The 22,543-nt window shown below is 36.7% G+C and overlaps 1 protein-coding gene across 3 annotated transcripts in view; it reads left to right on the top strand.

Annotated features, from left to right (window-relative positions):
• Nucleotides 1–22,543, top strand: part of LOC149789934 (uncharacterized) — a 593,258-nt gene that overhangs the window by 89,367 nt on the left and 481,348 nt on the right. For all 3 annotated transcript variants that reach the window (XM_089972007.1, XM_089972006.1, XM_089972008.1), the window contains one exon: nucleotides 14,759–14,883. In XM_089972007.1, coding sequence (XP_089828133.1) covers nucleotides 14,759–14,883 — 125 coding nt within the window. The remainder of the gene's footprint in view (nucleotides 1–14,758; nucleotides 14,884–22,543) is intronic.

Below are 22,543 nucleotides of genomic sequence, written 5' to 3'. Positions count from 1 at the left end.
TCCGTACCTGATAAATGGCTTCAAGCACTCACAAAGTATTCATGTGTGACTGCCTTGATCTCCGTACCTGATATATGGCTTCAAGCACTCACAAAGTATTCATGTGTGACTGCCTTGATCTCCGTACCTGATATATGGCTTCAAGCACTCACAAACTATTCATGTGTGACTGCCTTGACCTCCGTATCTGATAAATGGCTTCAAGCATTCACAAACTATTCATGTGTGACTGCCTTGACCTCCGTACCTGATATATGGCTTCAAGCACTCACAAAGTATTCATGTGTGACTGCCTTGACCTCCGTATCTGATAAATGGCTTCAGGCATTCACAAACTATTCATGTGTGACTGCCTTGATCTCCGTACCTGATATATGGATTCAAGGACTCACAAACTATTCATGTGTGACTGCCTTAACCTCCGTATCTGATATATGGCTTCAAGCACTCACAAACTATTCATGTGTGACTGCCTTGACCTCCGTATCTGATAAATGGCTTCAAGCATTCACAAACTATACATGTGTGACTGCCTTGACCTCCGTATCTGATAAATGGCTTCAAGCATTCACAAACTATTCATGTGTGACTGCCTTGACCTCCGTATGTGATAAATGGCTTCAAGCACTCACAAAGTATTCATGTGTGACTGCCTTGATCTCCGTACCTGATATATGGCTTCAAGCACTCACAAAGTATTCATGTGTGACTGCCTTGATCTCCGTACCTGATATATGGCTTCAAGCACTCACAAAGTATTCATGTGTGACTGCCTTGCCCTCCGTATCTGATAAATGGCTTCAAGCATTCACAAACTATTCATATGTGACTGTCTTGACCTCCGCACCTGATATATGGCTTCAAGCACTCACAAAGTATTCATGTGTGACTGCCTTGAACTCCGTATCTGATAAATGGCTTCAAGCATTCACAAACTATTCATGTGTCACTGCCTTGATCTCCGTACCTGATATATGGCTTCAAGCACTCACAAACTATTCATGTGTGATTGCCTTGACCTCCGTATCTGATAAATGGCTTCAAGCACTCACAAACTATTCATGTGTGAATACCTTGATCTCCGTACCTGATAAATGGCTTCAAGCACTCACAAAGTATTCATGTGTGACTGCCTTGATCTCCGTACCTGATATATGGCTTCAAGCACTCACAAACTATTCATGTGTGACTGCCTTGACCTCCGTATCTGATAAATGGCTTCAAGCATTCACAAACTATTCATGTGTGACTGCCTTGACTCCGCATCTGATAAATGGCTTCAAGCACTCACAAGCTATACATGTGTGACTGCCTTGACCTCCGTATCTGATAAATGGTTTCAAGCACTCACAAACTATTCATGTGTGACTGCCTTGACCTCCGTATCTGATAAATGGCTTCAAGCATTCACAAACTATGCATGTGTGACTGCCTTGATACGGATTGACCTCCGTATCTGATAAATGGCTTCAAGCACTCACAAACTATGCATGTGTGACTGCCTTGACCTCCGTATGTGATAAATGGCTTCAAGCACTCACAAACTATTCATGTGTGACTGCCTTGACCTCCGTATCTGATAAATGGCTTCAAGCATTCACAAACTATTCATGTGTGACTGCCTTGACCTCCGTATCTGATAAATGGCTTCAAGCACTCACAAACTATGCATGTGTGACTGCCTTGACCTCCGTATGTGATAAATGGCTTCAAGCACTCACAAACTATTCATGTGTGACTGCCTTGACCTCCGTATCTGATAAATGGCTTCAAGCATTCACAAACTATTCATGTGTGACTGCCTTGACCTCCGTATCTGATATATAGCTTCAAGCACTCACAAAGTATTCATGTGTGACTGCCTTGACCTCTGCATCTGATAAATGGCTTCAAGCATTCAGAAACTATTCATGTGTGACTGCCTTGATCTCCGTATCTGATAAATGGCTTCAAGCATTCACAAACTATACATGTGTGACTGCCCTGATCTCCGTACCTGATATATGGCTTCAAGCACTCACAGACTATTCATGTGTGAATGCCTTGATCCCCGTACCATGTGTGAATGCCTTGATCTCCGTACCTGATAAATGGCTTCAAGCACTCACAAACTAGTCATGTGTGAATGCCTTGATCTCCGGACCTGATAAATGGCTTCAAGCACTCACAAACTATTCATGTGTGACTGCCTTGACCTCCGCACCTGATATATGGCTTCAAGCATTCACAAACTATACATGTGTGACTGCCTTGACCTCCGTATCTGATAAATGGCTTCAACAACTCACAAACTATTCATGTGTGACTGCCTTGACCTCCGTATCTGATAAATGGCTTCAAGCATTCACAAACTATACATGTGAGACTGCCTTGACCTCCGTATCTGATAAATGGCTTCAAGCACTCACAAACTATTCATGTGTGACTGCCTTGACCTCCCTATCGGATAAATGGCTTCAAGCATTCACAAACTATACATGTGTGACTGCCTTGACCTCCGTATCTGATAAATGGCTTCAAGCACTCACAAACTATTCATGTGTGACTGCCTTGATCACCGTATCTGATATATGGCTTCAAGCACTCACAAACTATTCATGTGTGACTGCCTTGACCTCCGTACCTGATAAATGACTTCAACCACACACAAACTATTCATATGTGACTGCCTTGACCTCCGTACCTGATGAATGGCTTCAAGCACTCACAAACTATTCATGTATGAATGCCTTGATCTCCGTATCTGATAAATGGCTTCAAGCATTCACAAACTATTCATGTGTGAATTCCTTGATCTCCGTACCTGATAAATGGCTTCAAGCACTCACAAACTATTCATGTGTGACTGCCTTGTTCACCGTATCTGATATATGGCTTCAAGCATTCACAAACTATACATGTGTGACTGCCTTGACCTCCGTATCTGATAAATGGCTTCAAGCACTCACAAACTATTCATGTGTGACTGCCTTGACCTCCGTATCTGATAAATGGCTTCAAGCACTCACAAACTATTCATGTGTGACTGCCTTGATCACCGTATCTGATATATGGCTTCAAGCACTCACAAACTATTCATGTGTGACTGCCTTGACCTCCGTATCTGATAAATGGCTTCAAACATTCACAAACTATTCATGTGTGACTGCCTTGACCTCCGTATCTGATAAATGGCTTCAACCACACACAAACTATTCATATCTGACTGCCTTGACCTCCGTACCTGATAAATGGCTTCAAGCACTCACAAACTATTCATGTGTGAATGCCTTGATCTCCGTACCTGATAAATTGCTTCAAGCACTCACAAACTATTCATATGTGAATGCCTTGATCTCCGTACCTGATAAATTGCTTCAAGCACTCACAAACTATTCATGTATGACTGCCTTGATCTCCGTACCTGAAATATGGCTTCAAGCACTCACAAAGTATTCATGTGTGACTGCCTTGATCTCCGTACCTGATATATGGCTGCAAGCACTCACAAAGTATTCATGTGTGACTGCCTTGACCTCCGTATCTGATAAATGGCTTCAAGCATTCATAAACTATTCATGTGTGACTGCCTTGACCTCCGTACCTGATATATGGCTTCAAGCATTCACAAACTATACATGTGTGACTGCCTTGACCTCCGTATCTGATATATGGCTTCAAGCACTCACAAAGTATTCATGTGTGACTGCCTTGACCTCCGTATCTGATAAATGGCTTCAAGCATTCACAAACTATTCATGTGCGACTGCCTTGACCTCCGTACCTGATATATGGCTTCAAGCATTCACAAACTATACATGTGTGACTGCCTTGACCTCCGTATCTGATAAATGGCTTCAAGCACTCACAAACTGCCTTGACCTCCGTATCTGATATATGGCTTCAAGCACTCACAAACTATTCATGTGTAACTGCCTTGACCTCCGTATCTGATAAATGGCTTCAAGCATTCACAAACTATTCATGTGTGACTGCCTTGATCTCCGTACCTGATATATGGCTTCAAGCACTCACAAACTATTCATGTGTGACTGCCTTGACCTCCGTATCTGATAAATGGCTTCAAGCACTCACAAACTATTCATGTGTGACTGCCTTGATCTCCGTACCTGATAAATGGCTTCAAGCACTCACAAACTATTCATGTGTGACTGCCTTGATCTCCGTACCTGATACATGGCTTCAAACACTCACAAACTATTCATGTGTGACTCCCTTGACCTCCGTATCTGATAAATGGCTTCAAGCATTCACAAACTATTCATGTGTGACTGCCTTGACATCCGTATATGATAAATGGCTTCAAGCACTCTCAAGCTATACATGTGTGACTGCCTTGACCTCCGTATCTTATAAATGGCTTCAAGCATTCACAAACTATGCATGTGTGACTGCCTTGATCTCCGTACCTGATATATGGCTTCAAGCACTCACAAGCTATTCATGTGTGACTGCCTTGACCTCCGTATCTGATAAAGGGCTTCAAGCATTCACAAACTATTCATGTGTGACTGCCTTGACCTACGTATCTGATATATGGCTTCAAGCACTCACAAACTATTCATGTGTGACTGCCTTAACCTCCGTATCTGATATATGGATTCAAGCACTCACAAACTATTCATGTGTGAATGCCTTGATCCCCGTACCATGTGTGAATGCCTTGATCTCCGTACCTGATAAATGGCTTCAAGCACTCACAAACTATTCATGAGTGAATGCCTCGATCTCCGTACCTGATAAATGGCTTCAAGCACTCACAAACTATTCATGTGTGACTGCCTTGAACTCCGCACCTGATATATGGCTTCAAGCATTCACAAACTATACATGTGTGACTGCCTTGACCTCCGTATCTGATAAATGGCTTCAAGCACTCACACACTATTCATGTGTGACTGCCTTAACCTCCGTATCTGATATATGGCTTCAAGCATTCACAAACTATTCATGTGTGACTGCCTTGACCTCCGTCTCTGATAAATGGCTTCAAGCACTCACAAACTGCCTTGACCTCCGTACCTGATATATGGCTTCAAGCACCCACAAACTATTCATGTGTAACTGCCTTGACCTCCGTATCTGATAAATGGCTTCAAGCATTCACAAACTATTGATGTGTGACTGCCTTGATCTCCGTACCTGATATATGGCTTCAAGCACTCACAAACTATTCATGTGTGACTGCCTTGACCTCCGTATCTGATAAATGGCTTCAAGCACTCACAAACTATTCATGTGTGACTGCCTTGATCTCCGTACCTGATAAATGGCTTCAAGCACTCACAAACTATTCATGTGTGACTGCCTTGATCTCCGTACCTGATACATGGCTTCAAACACTCACAAACTATTCATGTGTGACTCCCTTGACCTCCGTATCTGATAAATGGCTTCAGGCATTCACAAACTATTCATGTGTGACTGCCTTGACCTCCGTATCTGATAAATGGCTTCAAGCACTCACAAGCTATACATGTGTGACTGCTTGACCTCCGTATCTGATAAATGGCTTCAAGCATTCACAAACTATTCAGGTGTGACTGCCTTGATCTCCGTACCTGATATATGGCTTCAAGCACTCACAAGCTATTCATGTGTGACTGCCTTGACCTCCGTATCTGATAAAGGGCTTCAAGCATTCACAAACTATTCATGTGTGACTGCTTTGACCTACGTATCTGATATATGGCTTCAAGCACTCACAAACTATTCATGTGTGACTGCCTTAACCTCCGTGTCTGATATATGGATTCAAGCACTCACAAACTATTCATGTGTGAATGCCTTGATCCCAGTACCATGTGTCAATGCCTTGATCTCCGTACCTGATAAATGGCTTCAAGCACTCACAAACTATTCATGTGTGAATGCCTCGATCTCCGTACCTGATAAATGGCTTCAAGCACTCACAAACTATTCATGTGTGACTGCCTTGACCTCCGCACCTGATATATGGCTTCAAGCATTCACAAACTATACATGTGTGACTGCCTTGACCTCCGTATCTGATAAATGGCTTCAAGCACTCACAAACTATTCATGTGTGACTGCCTTAACATCCCTATCTGATATATGGCTTCAAGCACTCACAAACTATTCATGTGTGACTGCCTTGACCTCCGTATCTGATAATTGGCTTCAAGCATTCACAAACTATTCATGTGTGACTGCTTTGATCTCCGTACCTGATAAATGGCTTCAAGCACTCACAAACTATTCATGTGTGAATGCCTTGACCTCCGCACCTGATATATGGCTTCAAGCATTGACAAACTATACATGTGTGACTGCCTTGACCTCCGTATCTGATAAATGGCTTCAAGCATTCACAAACTATACATGTGTGACTGCCTTGACCTCCGTATCTGATAAATGGCTTCAAGCACTCACAAACTATTCATGTGTGACTGCCTTGACCTCTGTATCTGATAAATGGCTTCAAGCACTCAGAAACTATTCATGTGTGACTGCCTTGATCACCGTATCAGATATATGGCTTGAAGCACTCACAAACTATTCATGTGCGACTGCCTTGACCTCCGTATCTGATAAATGGCTTCAAGCATTCATAAACTATTCATGTGTGAATTCCTTGATCTCCGTACCTGATAAATGGCTTCAAGCACTCACAAACTATTCATGTGTGACTGCCTTGATCTCCGTACCTGATATATGGCTTGAAGCACTCACAAACTATTCATGTGTGACTGCCTTCACCTCCGTATCTGATAAATTGCTGCAAGCATTCACAAACTATTCATGTGTGAGTGCCTTGACCTCCGTATCTGATAAATGGCTTCAAGCATTCACAAACTATTCATGTGTGACTGCCTTGACCTCCGTACCTGATAAATGACTTCAACCACACACAAACTATTCATATCTGACTGCCTTGACCTCCGTACCTGATAAATGGCTTGAAGCACTCACAAACTATTCATGTGTGAATGCCTTGATCTCCATACCTGATAAATTACTTCAAGCACTCACAAACTATTCATATGTGAATGCCTTGATCTCCGTACCTGATAAATGGCTTCAAGCACTCACAAACTATTCATGTGTGACTGCCTTGACCTCCGTATCTGATATATGGCTTCAAGCACTCACAAACTATTCATATGGCTTAAAGCACTCACAAACTATACGTGTGACTGCCTTGACCTCCTTGTCTGATAAATGGCTTCAAGCACTCACAAACTATTCATGTGTGACTGCCTTGACCTCCGTATCTGATAAATGGCTTCAAGCACTCACAAAGTATTCATGTGTGACTGCCTTGACCTCCATATCTGATATATGGCTTCAAGCACTCACAAACTATTCATGTGTGACTGCCTTGACCTCCGTATCTGATAAATGGCTTCAAGCACTCACAAACTATTCATGTGTGACTGCCTTGATCTCCCTATCTGATATATGGCTTCAAGCACTCACAAACTATACATGTGTGACTGCCTTGACCTTCGTATCTGGTAAATGGCTTCAAGCACTCACAAAATATTCATGTGTGACTGCCTTGACCTCCGTATCTGATAAATGGCTTCAAGCATTCACAAACTATACATGTGTGACTGCCTTGACCTCCGTATCTGATAAATGGCTTCAAGCACTCACAAACTATTCATGTGTGACTGCCTTGTCCTCCGTATCTGATAAATGGCTTCAAGCACTCACAAACTATTCATGTGTGACTGCCTTGACCTCCGTATCTGATATATGGCTTCATTCACTCACAAAGTATTCATGTGTGACTGCCTTGATCTCCGTACCTGATAAATGGCTTCAAGCATTCACAAGCTATACATGTGTGACTGGCTTGACCTCCGTATCTGATAAATGGCTTCAAGCACTCACAAACTATTCATGTGTGAGTGCCTTGACCTCCGTATCTGATAAATGACTTCAGTCACTCACAAACTATTCATGTGCGACTGCCTTGACCTCCGTATCTGATATATGGCTTCAAACACTCACAAACTATACATGCGTGACTGCCTTGACCTCCGTATCTGATAAATGTCTTCAAGCACTCAAAAACTATTCATGTGTGACTGCCTTGACCTCCGTATCTGATAAATGGATTCAAGCATTCACAAACTATACATGTGTGACTGCGTTGATCTCCGTATCTGTTAAATGGCTTCAAGCATTCACAAACTATACATGTGTGACTGCCTTGACCTCCGTATCTGGTAAATGGCTTCAAGCATTCACAAACTATTCATGTGTGACTGCCTTGACCTCCGTATCTGATAAATTGCTTCAAGCACTCACAAACTATTCATGTGTGATTGCCTTGACCTCCGTATCTGATAAATGGCTTCAAGCACTCACAAACTATACATGTGTGGCTGCCTTGACCTCCGTATCTAATAAATGGCTTGAAGCACTCACAAACTATTCATGTGTGACTGCCTTGACCTCCCTATCTGATAAATGGCTTCAGGCATTCATGAACTATTCATGTGTGACTGCCTTGACCTCCGTATCTGATAAATGGCTTCAAGCACTCACAAACTATTCATGTGAGACTGCCTTGATCTCCGTACCTGATAAATGGTTTCAAGCACTTGACCAAGTTAGAATAATAGGATCTGTGTTTGTAGATTTTAGGAAAGCTATTGATATAGTGGATCAAAAAATCCTTTTGAAGAAACTGAAATTCTAATAATGTGATGAAAGTACAATTAGATGATTTACTTCATACTTAAGTAAGCGAACACAAGATGATTATATAAATAATGTTCTGTCTGAACCTGGAACAATTAGATATGGAATACCACAAGGCTCAATTGAAGGTTCATTACTTTTTTATTTTATTTATTAACGACCTACCACTTTTACTAAGGGACTCAAGCTCATCTACATATCTCTATGCAGATGACACAACATTGTCAGACATCCAAAACACAAAGGATGAACTAGAAATTTCTTTACAGAATGCTCTAAACAAACTGGACAACTGTTGCACATGCAATAGCATGGTGGTAAATTCTGGTAAGACTAAAATATTACTTATCTCAACACAACGAAAAAGGACAATCTTGATAGTGATGAACTATGTCTGACATGGAAGGATAACAATTTGCAAATGGTGTCATGATAGACTACTTGGTGTTTTGGTAGATAATAACCTATCATGGACCGAACATATCAAACATATCAGCAAAAAAAGTCAATTCAAGTTTATGGCTTCTCAGTAGGATAAGACATTTTCCCCCTGAAAGGTACATACAGCTATTTTATAACAGTTATATACAACCCTATTTAGACTACTGTAATAAAGTATGGGGTAATTCACATGATAAAAACAGAGCAAAGCTGGCATATCATCAAAAAAGAGAATTTGGGCTAATATCAACCCAGAAAGAAATCAATGAAAATTTAGCTGGTAAGCTAAAAATATTACCAATTAAAGACTCAATCAATCTGAGAAAAGCCAAATTAATATACAGGATATCCAGTAATAGTGCTCCTGAATATTTACAATCATTATTCCAGTATAGGCTGCCTGGCAATAATCCCCACCTGCGATCCATGTCTACTAAACTGTGTAAAATAACCAAACCAAATAAGGAATTATTTTTAAAAAGTTTCCAATACTCTGGAACTTTGTTCTGGAATAGTATTCCAGTTGAGATTAAAAACGCTGACTATTTTTCCTTCTTCTAAACTCTTTGATACTAATAATATTGTGGAAAAGGTACGTGTCATTCCTCTTTTTAAAAAGACACAACGTATCAGCTGGAGAGAGGGAGTGTCAGTGTCAAGTTTGCATCTGTATATTATAATAACAATCTTGAATGAACAGTTGTTGAAACTGGCATATTGAAAACACATTTGAACAAGGGATGATCTTGTGAGCAAAAGCAACATGGAAAGTGGAGGGGGAGAGAAGCCCTAAGTTCTTTGGGACCTTGAGAAAAAGGCATTACCCTGAAAAAGTAATATTCTTGATGATGCAAGTGAACTAGCAGATCTGAATAGCACAATAATTGAACAGGAAATCTTGTACAGAAACCTTATTCCATTATAAATTTTCAGTGTGGTTATTCATTTGAATATTTTTTTTGACTCAGTGAATCCTTCTTCTGACTGTACAAATCTTTTTTCGACCCTTAGTAGATCTCTTTATATGCAAGCTATCTGCGACGAGAAAGAATCACTTAAATTCCCTCTATCGCTGCAAGAATGTTTAAACGCATTGAAACAAAAAATGAAGAATTGCATGTCACCTGGCCTAGATGCTTTTACTACATGTTCTATAAATCTTTCTTCATTGAACTTGGGCATTTTGGTTGGAGTCCTAAATCAATCATATGAAAATAATAATAAATCAGCAACAATAGTCTATCAGCTACATAAAAGCAAGGAGTTATCACCTATTTTATTAACAAAAATCAAACTTTTATTTAAAATATTGGCAAGCTGTCTCTATTGTTGATCATAAATTGTATTGGCAGCTAATGCTCACACGATAAAGAAGACCTTACCTCAGATAATAAGTGAAACAAAAGTTGGTATTTTAATGGTGGATGTATCAGTGACTGTACATGCCTTAGATTTTATTTAGTTGAAGGAAAAAAAAACCTGACGAAGTTGATATGCCAGTACATGTAGCTGTTTATTTCAAGAATGTTTTTGATTCAGTAGAATGGTCTTTTATAGAAAAGTCTTAAGTTTGTTTTGATCCATCTATTTTGGAATGGTTTCAAACCTTTTATCACAATATGTCTATCTAGCTGTGTGCTAAATAATAAACAGTGCTTTCAGTTTTCCCACTACAGTATAGTGTCAGGCAGGGTGACCCAATTTCTCCATATACTTGTAAATTAATATAGTTAGATGCTGTTCTAAGAAGAACAATCCATATATAAACAGTATAAAACACTGAATATCTAACAAGTCTGTATGATGACAATTTCACTTGTATTAAAAGAATATGACACTCAGCACTGAATTGAATATTTTTGGTAGCTTCTTCCACTGCTCTTGGATGGAAGTGAACTTTGATAAAACTCAGGTCATATAGCTTGGTTCAAAAAGAAGTTGGGGTGGAAAATAAAAACTATGAAAATATTACTTGGAATCGGTTCAGTAAATTTTGACTTTATAAAATTAAAATTGAGCAAAATCAATGTTGTCATATTAAATTATACAAAGATCAAATGAATAACTTAATTGCTAAGTGGTCTTTAAGAAATCTGTCCATGTTCACATTAAATAAATCTTTAGCTTTGCCCATGCTTGCTTACTGATTTATGGTGTTTCCTTACCCTACAAATGAAATCATGTAGCATATTCAAACAGTCTTTTTTAAACTTATTTTAGGGTGGAAAAGGTGACAGAATCGGAAGAAACATTCTGGTCAATAACTATAAAGATGGTGGACTGAGGATGCCATACTTTCAGTCTTCTTGTGATGCACTTAAGATAAATGATAATAATATCCGTCTGAAGAAAATGGCCTGAAAAGTCTGTATTTGCTATTAATGGCAATATTTACGAAGATGGCTTGCTCTTGCATAGAACAAGTGCATACACACATTTTATATCAATATTACTTTTGTAGAATTTTATAAGGTTCATCATGCCATACCAGGAACTTAGAAAAACACAATTAGAAATAATGTAATGTGAAATTATAATTTCCACAAGATGAAAGTATAAATCTTCTCAAGAAGTGAGACAAACATGCATAATTACTTAATAATTTATATATTAAATGGGAAACAGACTTCAATTTAAATTGAAACAAAATGGAGCTATATTTTAAATCAAATGGAAGCTGACTGGAACTATATTTTAAATCAAATGGAAACTTAATTGAACTTTTTTATAAATCAAGTGGAAACTAGATGGAACTCTACTATAAATCAACTGGAAACAAGATTGAACTCTAATAAAAATCAAATGGAAACTTAAATCTGTTTTAAATCAAATTCAAAATAAATTGAACTGTTTTTTAAATTAAATATGAAACTAAATTGAACTATAGTTTAAATCAAATGGTAACCAAATGGAATTACATTTTCAGTCAGCTGGAAACTAGATGGAACTCTTTTTATAAATCAAATAGAAACTAGATGGAACTCTACTATAAATCATCTGGAAACTAGATGGTACTCTATTATAAATCAGCTGGAAACTAGATGGAACACTTATTATAAATCAAATGGAACCTAGATGAAACTCTACTAGTAATCATTTGGAAACTAGATGGAACTCTGTTATAAATCAGCTGGAAACTAGATTGAACTCTTATTATAAATCAGCTGGAAACTAGATGGAACTCTGTTATAAATCAGCTGGAAACTAGATTGAACTCTTATTATAAATCAGCTGGAAACTACATGGAACTCTTATTATAAATCAAATGGAACCTAGATGGAACTCTACTATAAATCATCTGGAAATTAGATGGAACTCAAAGATAAATCAGCTGGAACTCTATTATAAAGCAAATGGAAACTAGATGGAAATCTACTATAAATCAGCTGGAAACTAGATGGAACTCTATCATAAAGCAAATGGAAACTAGATGGAACTCTACTATAAATCACATATAAACTAGATGGAACTCTATTATAAATCGACTGCAAACCTTTTGGAATTATATTATAAATCAAATGGAAATTAATGGAATTCCATTTAAAATCAAATGGAAACTTAACGAGTCTCTATTTTAAATCTGAATTACTCTCATAAGGAATAGGAATCGATACTGTTCCATGCTGTCTCTACTATTGGACTAAGGACTTCACAGTTTTCCATACAAAATTCTCCACACAATTCTGCATTGATAATAGTTCAAATTGAAACTCTCAGAATTATCATTATATACTTTTTTATTATGAAGCTCAACAGACTGCTTTATTTATTTTTTGGGATGTCACATTTTGAAAACAATATTTTTAGGTCAGTTAATAGAGACCGCTCCGGTGGCCTAGTGGTTAGAGCGTCTGCCTCGGATGCGGGAGGTCGTGGGTTCGATCCCCGGCCGAATCATACCAGAGACTTAAAAAATGGTACTAACAGCTGCCTCGTTTGGCGTTCAGCATTAAGAGGTTAGTGTTAGGACTGGTCGGCCTGGTGTCAGGATAATGTGACTGGGTGGGACATCATGCTACATGTCTGCGGCATGATGCCCCAGTGCTAGACATCACTATAAACTGCCACATTGCAGACATCGTAGCAATATGACTGAAAATTTTTTAAAGCTATGTTAAAAATCAAAATCACATCACATCACATCAGTTAATAGAAACAATTGACACATTGGCTGATTTTATAGAAGTGAACATATTACTTGGATTTAGAAAGTAGCCAAAGTTGGATATCATTAATGTATGCTTAGTTTTCATATCAAATGTACATATACTAGTGTAGAATCCAATGAATTGCCTCCCTGAAGTTCTGTGGTTTGCATAATACAAGTCCAATTTTATAAATATCTAGAATATTGTATACCTGTACTCCTTGGCAAGGGCAAAAGAAAAAGAGAATGGAAAATACTTAGTGTCAAATCAGCATAGACAGCTATTCAATAACTATATAACAGTTGTGTGTGTATTTAATGTGTGTAAAATGGTTATATATGTATACATTATATATTGTAAATGTTAAAAAACAAATATTCCTGAAGTCATTATGCACATCTTTCTCCATCCCTGTGAAATTTCATCTGTCCGTTGCCAAAGGAATCAAAGAGGCATCCCAGATTGCGTGGCAAGTTGGCACAGTGTCCCTTTCCCATAGAATCCTAGTTGCAACACTGAATAATTATGAGTACTTGTTGTACTTGAGAGACTGCCAGATGAAAATTTAGTTTTGAGTTTGTGCTTGTTGTACACTTAGGACTGGCCTTTCGATTAAACAGTCCTTAACTGGACCAAATTATTTTCCTTGTACAAACTGCATAAAGGAAATTGTTTTCCTATGAATGGCATGAAAAAAATAATTTCCCTTCTACAAAAGGCATGAAATAAATTATTTCCATGCTAAAATCAGCATGAAGCAAATTGTTTCCCTACCATAAATGGCATAAAGGAAATTGTTTCCCCACTGACAATGGCATGAAGCAAATAGTTTCTTTGCTACGATCTGCAATATACTAATTGCTTCCCTTCTAAAAAACGGCATGAAGAAAGTTATTTTTCTACTACAATTGGCATGAAACAAATCATTTCTGTACTAAAATCGACGTGAAGCAAATTGTTTCCATATTAGAAATGGCATGAATCAAAATTATTTCCCTTCAACAAGTGACATGAAACAAACTGTTTTCCTCCAACAGCTGGTATGCTTTATCTGATAGGGTACTAAAATAAATGGCTCAGAAATTCCACAGTTGGCAGAATTTAATTAGATTGATAGTGGGCTAAGTTAATTATTATAGTTCTGTCAAGTATTCGAGTGAATTTAAACTTAATTAGATCGACACAGGACCAAGTTAGTCATGAAAGTGATGCTTAGTATTAGAATCATATAAACCTTAATTAGATTGATACAGTTGATGCCTAACAATCGATTGATTTTTTTTTAGATTGAAATTAACACCATGCTGTTTCTTTTTCTTCTTCACTTACTATCTGGAAATACGTTCACAAAATGTATGTGTCATTTGTTTTTTAAATTGTTGTGACCCATGACTGAAATGTAGAGAGAAGATAAAGGTTGTGAATAGTATGCCAACTTGACATATTTAATTATATTGCCACGTTTTTGATGATCTCATTTTTATCATGTATAGATGCCATCTGGACCAAGAAGGAGAACCCGGATTTCCATGACAACAAAGAACATGTCCTGCTTCTCATGGAAAAGCTCAATATCATTGCCCTGCCAAGGTCATATGGTGATGATGAAACGATCAAGGTAATATAGACAAAGCATGAAGTTTTAATAATGCATTTGTGTTTCATCTACAATTTTCTGCCGAATAACTGACATAGTGCTGATGGACATTGGTTGTTTTTCCATTCCAACTGTACATCATGTCAGTCATTAGATCATAACATTCATTAGACAAATGAATAGGCATATATTATTATTGATGGACAGTGGCTGTGTTTGCATTCCATCTGTACATCATGTCAGCTATTAGATGAAAAAATTCATTTAGGCAAATGAATTGGCATATATTATTGATGGACAGTGGTTGTGTTTCCACTCCATCTGTACATACTGTCAGTTATTAGATGATAAAGTTCATTTATGCAGATGAATAGGCATGTATTATTGATGTACAGTGGCTGTGTTTCCATTCCATCTGTACATGATGTCAGTCAGTAGATCATAAAATTCATTTAGGCAGAACAACAGACATGCAGTGTTGATGGACAGGGATTGTTCTATGACTATATCTGTACATCATGTCAGTCCACAGATCATAAAGAAAAGAAACCTGGGATTTCAGAGAGCTTAATACTAAAGAAGGCAAGTTCAGTTTTCAGTATATTGCCCAGGTTTTCAATTCAGGCTGGTAGGCAATCATTTTCACCCATGTTTGTACGGTATGTTTACAGTTCCTAGAAGGCAAGTCCAGTTTTCAGTATAGTCACAAGGGGTTTCAAACCAGGCTGATTGCCAGACATTGTTCACCCCTGTTTGTACACAATTTGTACAATTCCAAGGATGCAAGTTAAGTTTTCAGTGTAGTGCCCAGGGGTTACAGTTCAAGCTGGTAGTCAACAATTATTCACCATGTATGTTGTACAGGAATTGCCATCTGCACTTAGAGAATTTTACAATAGTTATTAAAATATTTGTAACACATTGCAATAATCAGTGGGAAGACAACTCATCCAATTATGATTAACATTTGTGTCTATTTGATGCAGATTGGTCTAAGTCTAGAAGATACTTCCATATTTGCGTCATGAAAGTACTTGCCTGACATGATTCAATCAGTATCAAAGAAAATCAGACATACACTTGACTTTTGGTTGAATACAAAATCAGAAAGTGATATTTAAGAAAGTGAGACAGTTCTAGAATTGTGCAAAAAACAGAAAACAACATGCAACATAAATATAACAACGCAGACTAACTGATGTTTATCGTTACAGTATATGAAAGATGCCAAAGACTATACACATATCAACCCTGTACAATTTACAACAAATAAAAGGACTCGATGCTTCTTTTATAATCAGTGTTTATATAGAGTTTGTGTCAGCTAAGTAATTGAGAATTATACACTCAATTCAAAGAACTATGGACATATTGCAGGGGTTTTGTATAAAATATCAGTGAAGCTAATGATTAGGTATGCTTAATTTGTCTTTATTTATCAGATGGACCCCATCAGGATAAATAACTTAATATGAATTATCATTATGACATTTTATAGAATTGTATAATACAGCAAGATGACTTTAAAACAAATTTCATACTTCTCCATCAAGGGGTGTACCAACACATTTTAATTTGTTGTACTGCAAAATATGCCATCGACAGCCCACCAGTCAGCCTTGCCACTACTCACCAATAATGTTGTCACCTAGACCATCAGGGTTTTTTTCTCACTGCCCTCTTCACATTGCTAATTTTTCAGCTTCTCTTCTGCTTCTTTTAGGTGCAAGATGCTTAGTCCTACAAGACCGCTAACATGAGTCCTAAAGAAAAAATGCATTATCACATAGTCTTTACACTTTGCCTACAGTATAATGCATTATCACATTGTTGATACACTTTGCCTACAGTGTAATGCATTATCACATAGTCAGTACACTTTGCCTAAAGTGTAATGCATTATCACATAGTCGGTACACTGCCTACAGTGTAATGCATTATTACATAGTTAGTACACTTTGCCTACAGTGTGTGCTGTTTCATATTTTTTGATATACATGTCAACATAGTACTTTATGTGATTCTGATTGGTCCGAATAAGCCCATGAAATTATTGCGCAGTATTCTCTTTACTGATGGGCTGCAATCATGGGAAAACTTTGTAACCCCGCCTTCAGGAATTTTTTGTTTTCATTGAACTGTTTTGTCTGCCATTGTTTTATTCGACTCGCGAAAGGGAATTGGGACAAAATGGTCTCGTCTGTTTCAATATTGCCAGTTTATCCCCACAGGTGTTTGTTATGTATTATAACATGAAAAATGGGAAACCACCAAAACAAGAACAATAACAAGTAAAACTACCGTTATAGCTTAGGTGATAACGAGGGTATGGGTGAGGATGGATATGCGGTATATCTATAGCATAGAATTCACCCTATATATAGACTTGGCTTAAATGTGGACTTACGGAAGTAAATGAACTCACCATTGTTCACAGAAGAACATAAACCGATCTCTGCAACTGACAGAACTTAATCCAACTACAGCATATTTAGGAGATAAATATCATATGTGATGCAAGTCTAACTCAGAAAGAGGTTTGTTTACGTCTTCTGTACAATCTAATGTTCCAAATCAAATCCTAACAATAACATGCATTACAAGATAGGGACCTGTGTGTTATCTCTTTCTAAAGCTTTTAATGGGAGTCCTAAAGATAACATACGTTACAAGATACGGACCCACATGTTGTCCCTTTATAAAGCTTCTAATGTGAGACAGGACGAGATAACATGCATTGCCAGATAAGGACCTGAGTGTTGTCTCTGTGACGCTGATAATCTGAGTCCAAAATATAACATGTATTACAAGGTAGGGATCAGCATGTTATCTCTTTCTAAGGCTTGTAATTCACGTACTAAACAAAAAGGGTATTACAAGATAGGGACTTGAGTGTTATCTCTCTATAAAGCTTAATGCAAGTCCTAAAAATAACAAGCATTGCAAGATATGGACTGTGTGCTAACTGTATCTCTTGCTAAAGCCTTTAATGCAAATACTAGACATAATATGTATTACAAGATATTGACCTGAGTGCTATCTCTATAAAGCTATTAATCAGAATCCTAAAGATATCATGTATTACAAGATAAGGATCTTTTTACTGAAGGCTGTTGTTAAATAAGTGCTTTAAGATACACAAATTTTATACTGTTTGATTCAACAGGGCAGTGTTTGTTATAAAAGTACTTTAAAAGCACAAAGGATATACAGTACGGTCCTTAAAAACAGAATCTTCAGTATACCAAAGACCAATTTGTTCTTAGTGTTGATTTGTATTCTTCTTTGGTATCATATTTCCCAGCAAACCAACATTCATCAGTTGCAGAATACTAAGCAAATTTCAAATCCAAATTTTCAATTTTTTGCTGAAAAAGTACAATAGGACCAAAAATCAGTTCTATCCGGTAAATATAATTTACCTGCTTTATTCCTGGCATTATGTTATTATTATGCTTAGCAAATATAGTAGTGGACTGATCCTTGAGGTGATGATCCAGATTAGGGGTGAATTATCAATAACTAAATGCTTTTATGTATGCAGTGTGAGAAATATTACGTAACTGATTCTATTCATTGTGTATACATCATCAACATAACATTGTGTGTTTGCTTATTAAGTTAATACCAGGGCTTTTTTGAGTAAGCATGTGGCCTTGCTTTTGATGCTTTGCCAATGGAGACTGACAAGGCAGTATTATTAAAGTCTGAGTCATTCAATAACATACCCAGAAGTTTTAGATTTTATACAGAGATTAAGATACTTTGTGATTGGTAAGGATGAGCATTATTTGGCTTTGGCAGAAGAAATGGACTTAAAAACACAAGCCATGTTAGTGTAAAGAAAAATGTAATGAAAATTAGACAACACTGTTTTCCTCAAGTGAAGTCCTTGGAATGTGAACACTTTGAATTATATGGAGTATTTAAACGTGAATTCTATGGAGTATTTAAACATTATGAATTACATAGAGTGTTCAAACATAAATTAGATGGAGTATTCAAACACTATGAATTACATGGAGTACTCAAATACTGTGAATTACATGGGATATTCAAATGCTATGAATTACATAGAGTATTCAAACTTAATGAATTATATGAAGTACTCATACATTGTGAATTACATGTCATATTTAAACATCATGAATTACATGTAGTATTCAAACATGAATTACATGTCATATTTAAACATTATGAATTACATGTAGTATTCAAACATGAATTACATGTCATATTTAAACATTATGAATTACATGTAGTATTCAAACATGAATTACATGTCATATTTAAACATTATGAATTACATGTAGTATTCAAACATGAATTACATGTCATATTTAAACATAAATTATATGGAGTATTCAAATATATATATATATATATATATATATATATATATATATATATATATATATATATATATATATATATATATTAAATGGAGTATTTAAATATTATGAATTACATTAAGTATTTAAACATTATGAATTACACGTAGTATTCAAACATTATGTATTACACGTATTATTCACATGAATTACACGTATTATTCAAACATTATGAATTACACATAGCATTTAAAGATTATGAATTACACGTAGTATTCAAACATTATGAATTACACGTAGCATTCAACCATTATGAATTACACGTAGTATTCGAGCATGAATTACATGGAGTATTCAAACCTTATGAATTGCAAGTATTCAAACAGTATGAATTACATAGAGTATTCTAGTACTAATATTAGTACCCTTACTCGTACCTCGTGGTCAGGGTACTAACATGAGCATATACGTGTTAATGGAGCAAGCCGGGTGTGATTCACACCCGGCGTTCCTTTAGCCTAATAATAAAACTTTAAACATATTCCTTGCATGTAATCCAATAAATTGAGTAGTCCTCTTATTTAATACCGAAAGTATCGAAAATCATTGTAGAAATAGTTTTAAGATCTTGTTTACCTTTTTTAGCCGATATTTTCGTTTAGATCGTCCACCATATTATTTCAAATAATGATTACTTCCGTTCTCAGCCTCGTTTGTTTGTGTGCTATATAAGGACATTGGCGCCTTTTTTGGAAATGTAAACAAATCGTAGTAAAATTTTGGCGCCGTTTGGGTCAGAAATTCTGCGCATTAAAAGTAAATACGGTTTACCGGCAACTTTGAAATTCCACCAAGAAGCGATTATTCGCACTTAATTGATAATTGTATAGCGTAGAAAATCCAAAATATGGTCTGGCAAGACTTACGTAGAAAAGGGGTCACGGCAAGAGTCTCGCGTTATCTGTCATGGCGGACAGGATAAGGTTAGAGTAACCATGCCAATTTATTTTATCGCGTAAGGGCTTAATAAATTCAAAATAAGCCAAATTTCTTCCACAATACGATTATACTTATGTATTTGATTTCTACACTGTTTGTTTTTCTGACTTTAGTGACGAATTTTTTTGCTCCATTACATGATATGGGATCAGTTCGTAGCCTCAACCACAACAAATCAAGTTGAGGCTACGACATCGTAGCTAAGAGTATTCAGACATGAATTATATGAAGTATTCAAACATTGTGAATTACATGGAGTATTCAAACATTATGAATTACATGGAGTATTCAAACATTATGAATTACATAGAGTATTCAAGCATAAGTTAGAGGAGTATTCAAACACTATGCATTACATGGAATATTCAAATACTATGAACTATATTACATGGAGTATTCAAACACAATGGGGGCCCCGAGTGGTCTAAAGCTCTGTCCGTTACGGATCACATCCACCTCACCTCGGTCTGCGTGGGTTCGAGTCTCGGATTCAGCCATTGTGGGTGTGTGAGAAAGCTTGTCGGTAGCTTTTTGTGGTTCGGTGGTCCTTTCCGGGGTTTTGCCGGGTTATTCCTCTATCATTAATACTGGCCGCCATGTATAGCCTATCTTGTGCTAAAAAATGGTGTTAAACACTACAACAACAACAACAATAACAAACACTATGAATTACACTATGAATTACATGGAGTATTTAAACATTATAAATTACATGAGTATTCAAACATGACGGATTACATGGAGTATTCAAACATTATGAATTACATTGAGTATTCATGCATTATAAATTACATGGAGTATTCAAACATGAATTACATGGAGTATTCAAACATTCAGGATGGCCACGAGTGGCCCAGTGGTCTAAAGAGCTCTCCGTTAATGATCACTGCCATCTCACATCAGTCTGCATGGGTTTGAGTCTTGGGTTCGGCCAATGTGGGTATGTGAGAAAGCTTCCCAGTAGCTTCTCGTTAGTCGGTGGTTCTTTCCAGGGTTTTCCCAGGTACTTCCTCCACCGTTAATACTGGCCGCCATGTATAGCCTAGTATGTGCTGAAAATTGGCATTAAACCCTACAAGAACAACAACAACAAACATTATGAATTACATGAAGTATTCAAAGATTATGAATTATAAGGAGTATTCAAACATTACAAATTACATGGAGAATTAAAGCATAAATTACATGGAGTATTCAAACTTTATGAATTAATGGGGTATTCAATCATTATTGATTACATGGAGTATTCAGCCATTATGGATTACATGGAGTATTCAAACATTATGGATTACATGGAGTATTCAAACATTATGAATTACATGGAGTATTCAACCATTATGGATTACATGGAGTATTCAAACATTATGAATTACATAGAATATTCAAACATAAATTACATGGAGTATTCAAACATTATGGATTATATGGATTATTCAAACATTATGGATTACATGGAGTATCCAAACATTATGGATTACACGGAGTATTCAAACATTATAAATTACATGGAGTATTCAAACATTATGAATTAATGGAGTATTAAAACAGTATGAATTACATGGAGTATTCAAACATAAATTGAATGGAGAATTAAAACATAAATTATATGGAGTATTCAAACAGTGCATCCCCCAGGGGTGTAAAATCGAAGGTACAAAAAAAACCTAGGTGTCAAAACTGAGGGTCAAAAAAATAATGTGGGGGTCAAAAATGTACTGACAAATTTTCATACGACTAGTACTTTTTCAGCTTGAAATAGGATATTGCAACTTGCACAACTCACTCTCTCTCTCTCTCTTTCTCTAAACATAAAAATACACCATCATGCACAATTAACAAACAAATGCATTGTCCATTCAAAGATTAATTTTATTAGTTCATTTTTTTATAAAGTTGTACTTTTAACAGTCTCCTCAACAATGTTATAGCCCAACACATTACATATAAGCTAATACAAAAAGCCAAATAAACATTTTTAACCAAATGGGAGTTAATTTAATGACTTCCATCAAATGTGTACTATCATACGTTTCATTGTACTTCATCCTAGAACACATTTATCCAAATATCAAGGAGGATACTGATTCATCTTCCTTTTAATAAGTTGCACTTGAATTTTAAGATCTTTCTTTTATTGCAGTTAAAGTTAAAAACCAACAAAATATGCAATGACCCGCTGACTTTGTAATCCAAATAATGCATTTGTGTCTGCAAGTTTACTGATTTCTTTGTTGTGAAATAATGTCTTAGGTTATAATGTGTTCTCCAGATATCTTATGGCGAACGAGGGCCTATTTTTAAAAATTCTAAAACCCTGTAACAAAAGAATTATTCACTTTTGCAGTCTTTGC

The sequence above is a fragment of the Sinohyriopsis cumingii genome, chromosome 10 (assembly GCF_028554795.1).
Source record: "Sinohyriopsis cumingii isolate HCF-2022 chromosome 10, ASM2855479v2, whole genome shotgun sequence".
Classification (NCBI taxonomy): domain Eukaryota; kingdom Metazoa; phylum Mollusca; class Bivalvia; order Unionida; family Unionidae; genus Sinohyriopsis; species Sinohyriopsis cumingii.
This window is presented reverse-complemented; position numbering and strand designations above follow the sequence as displayed.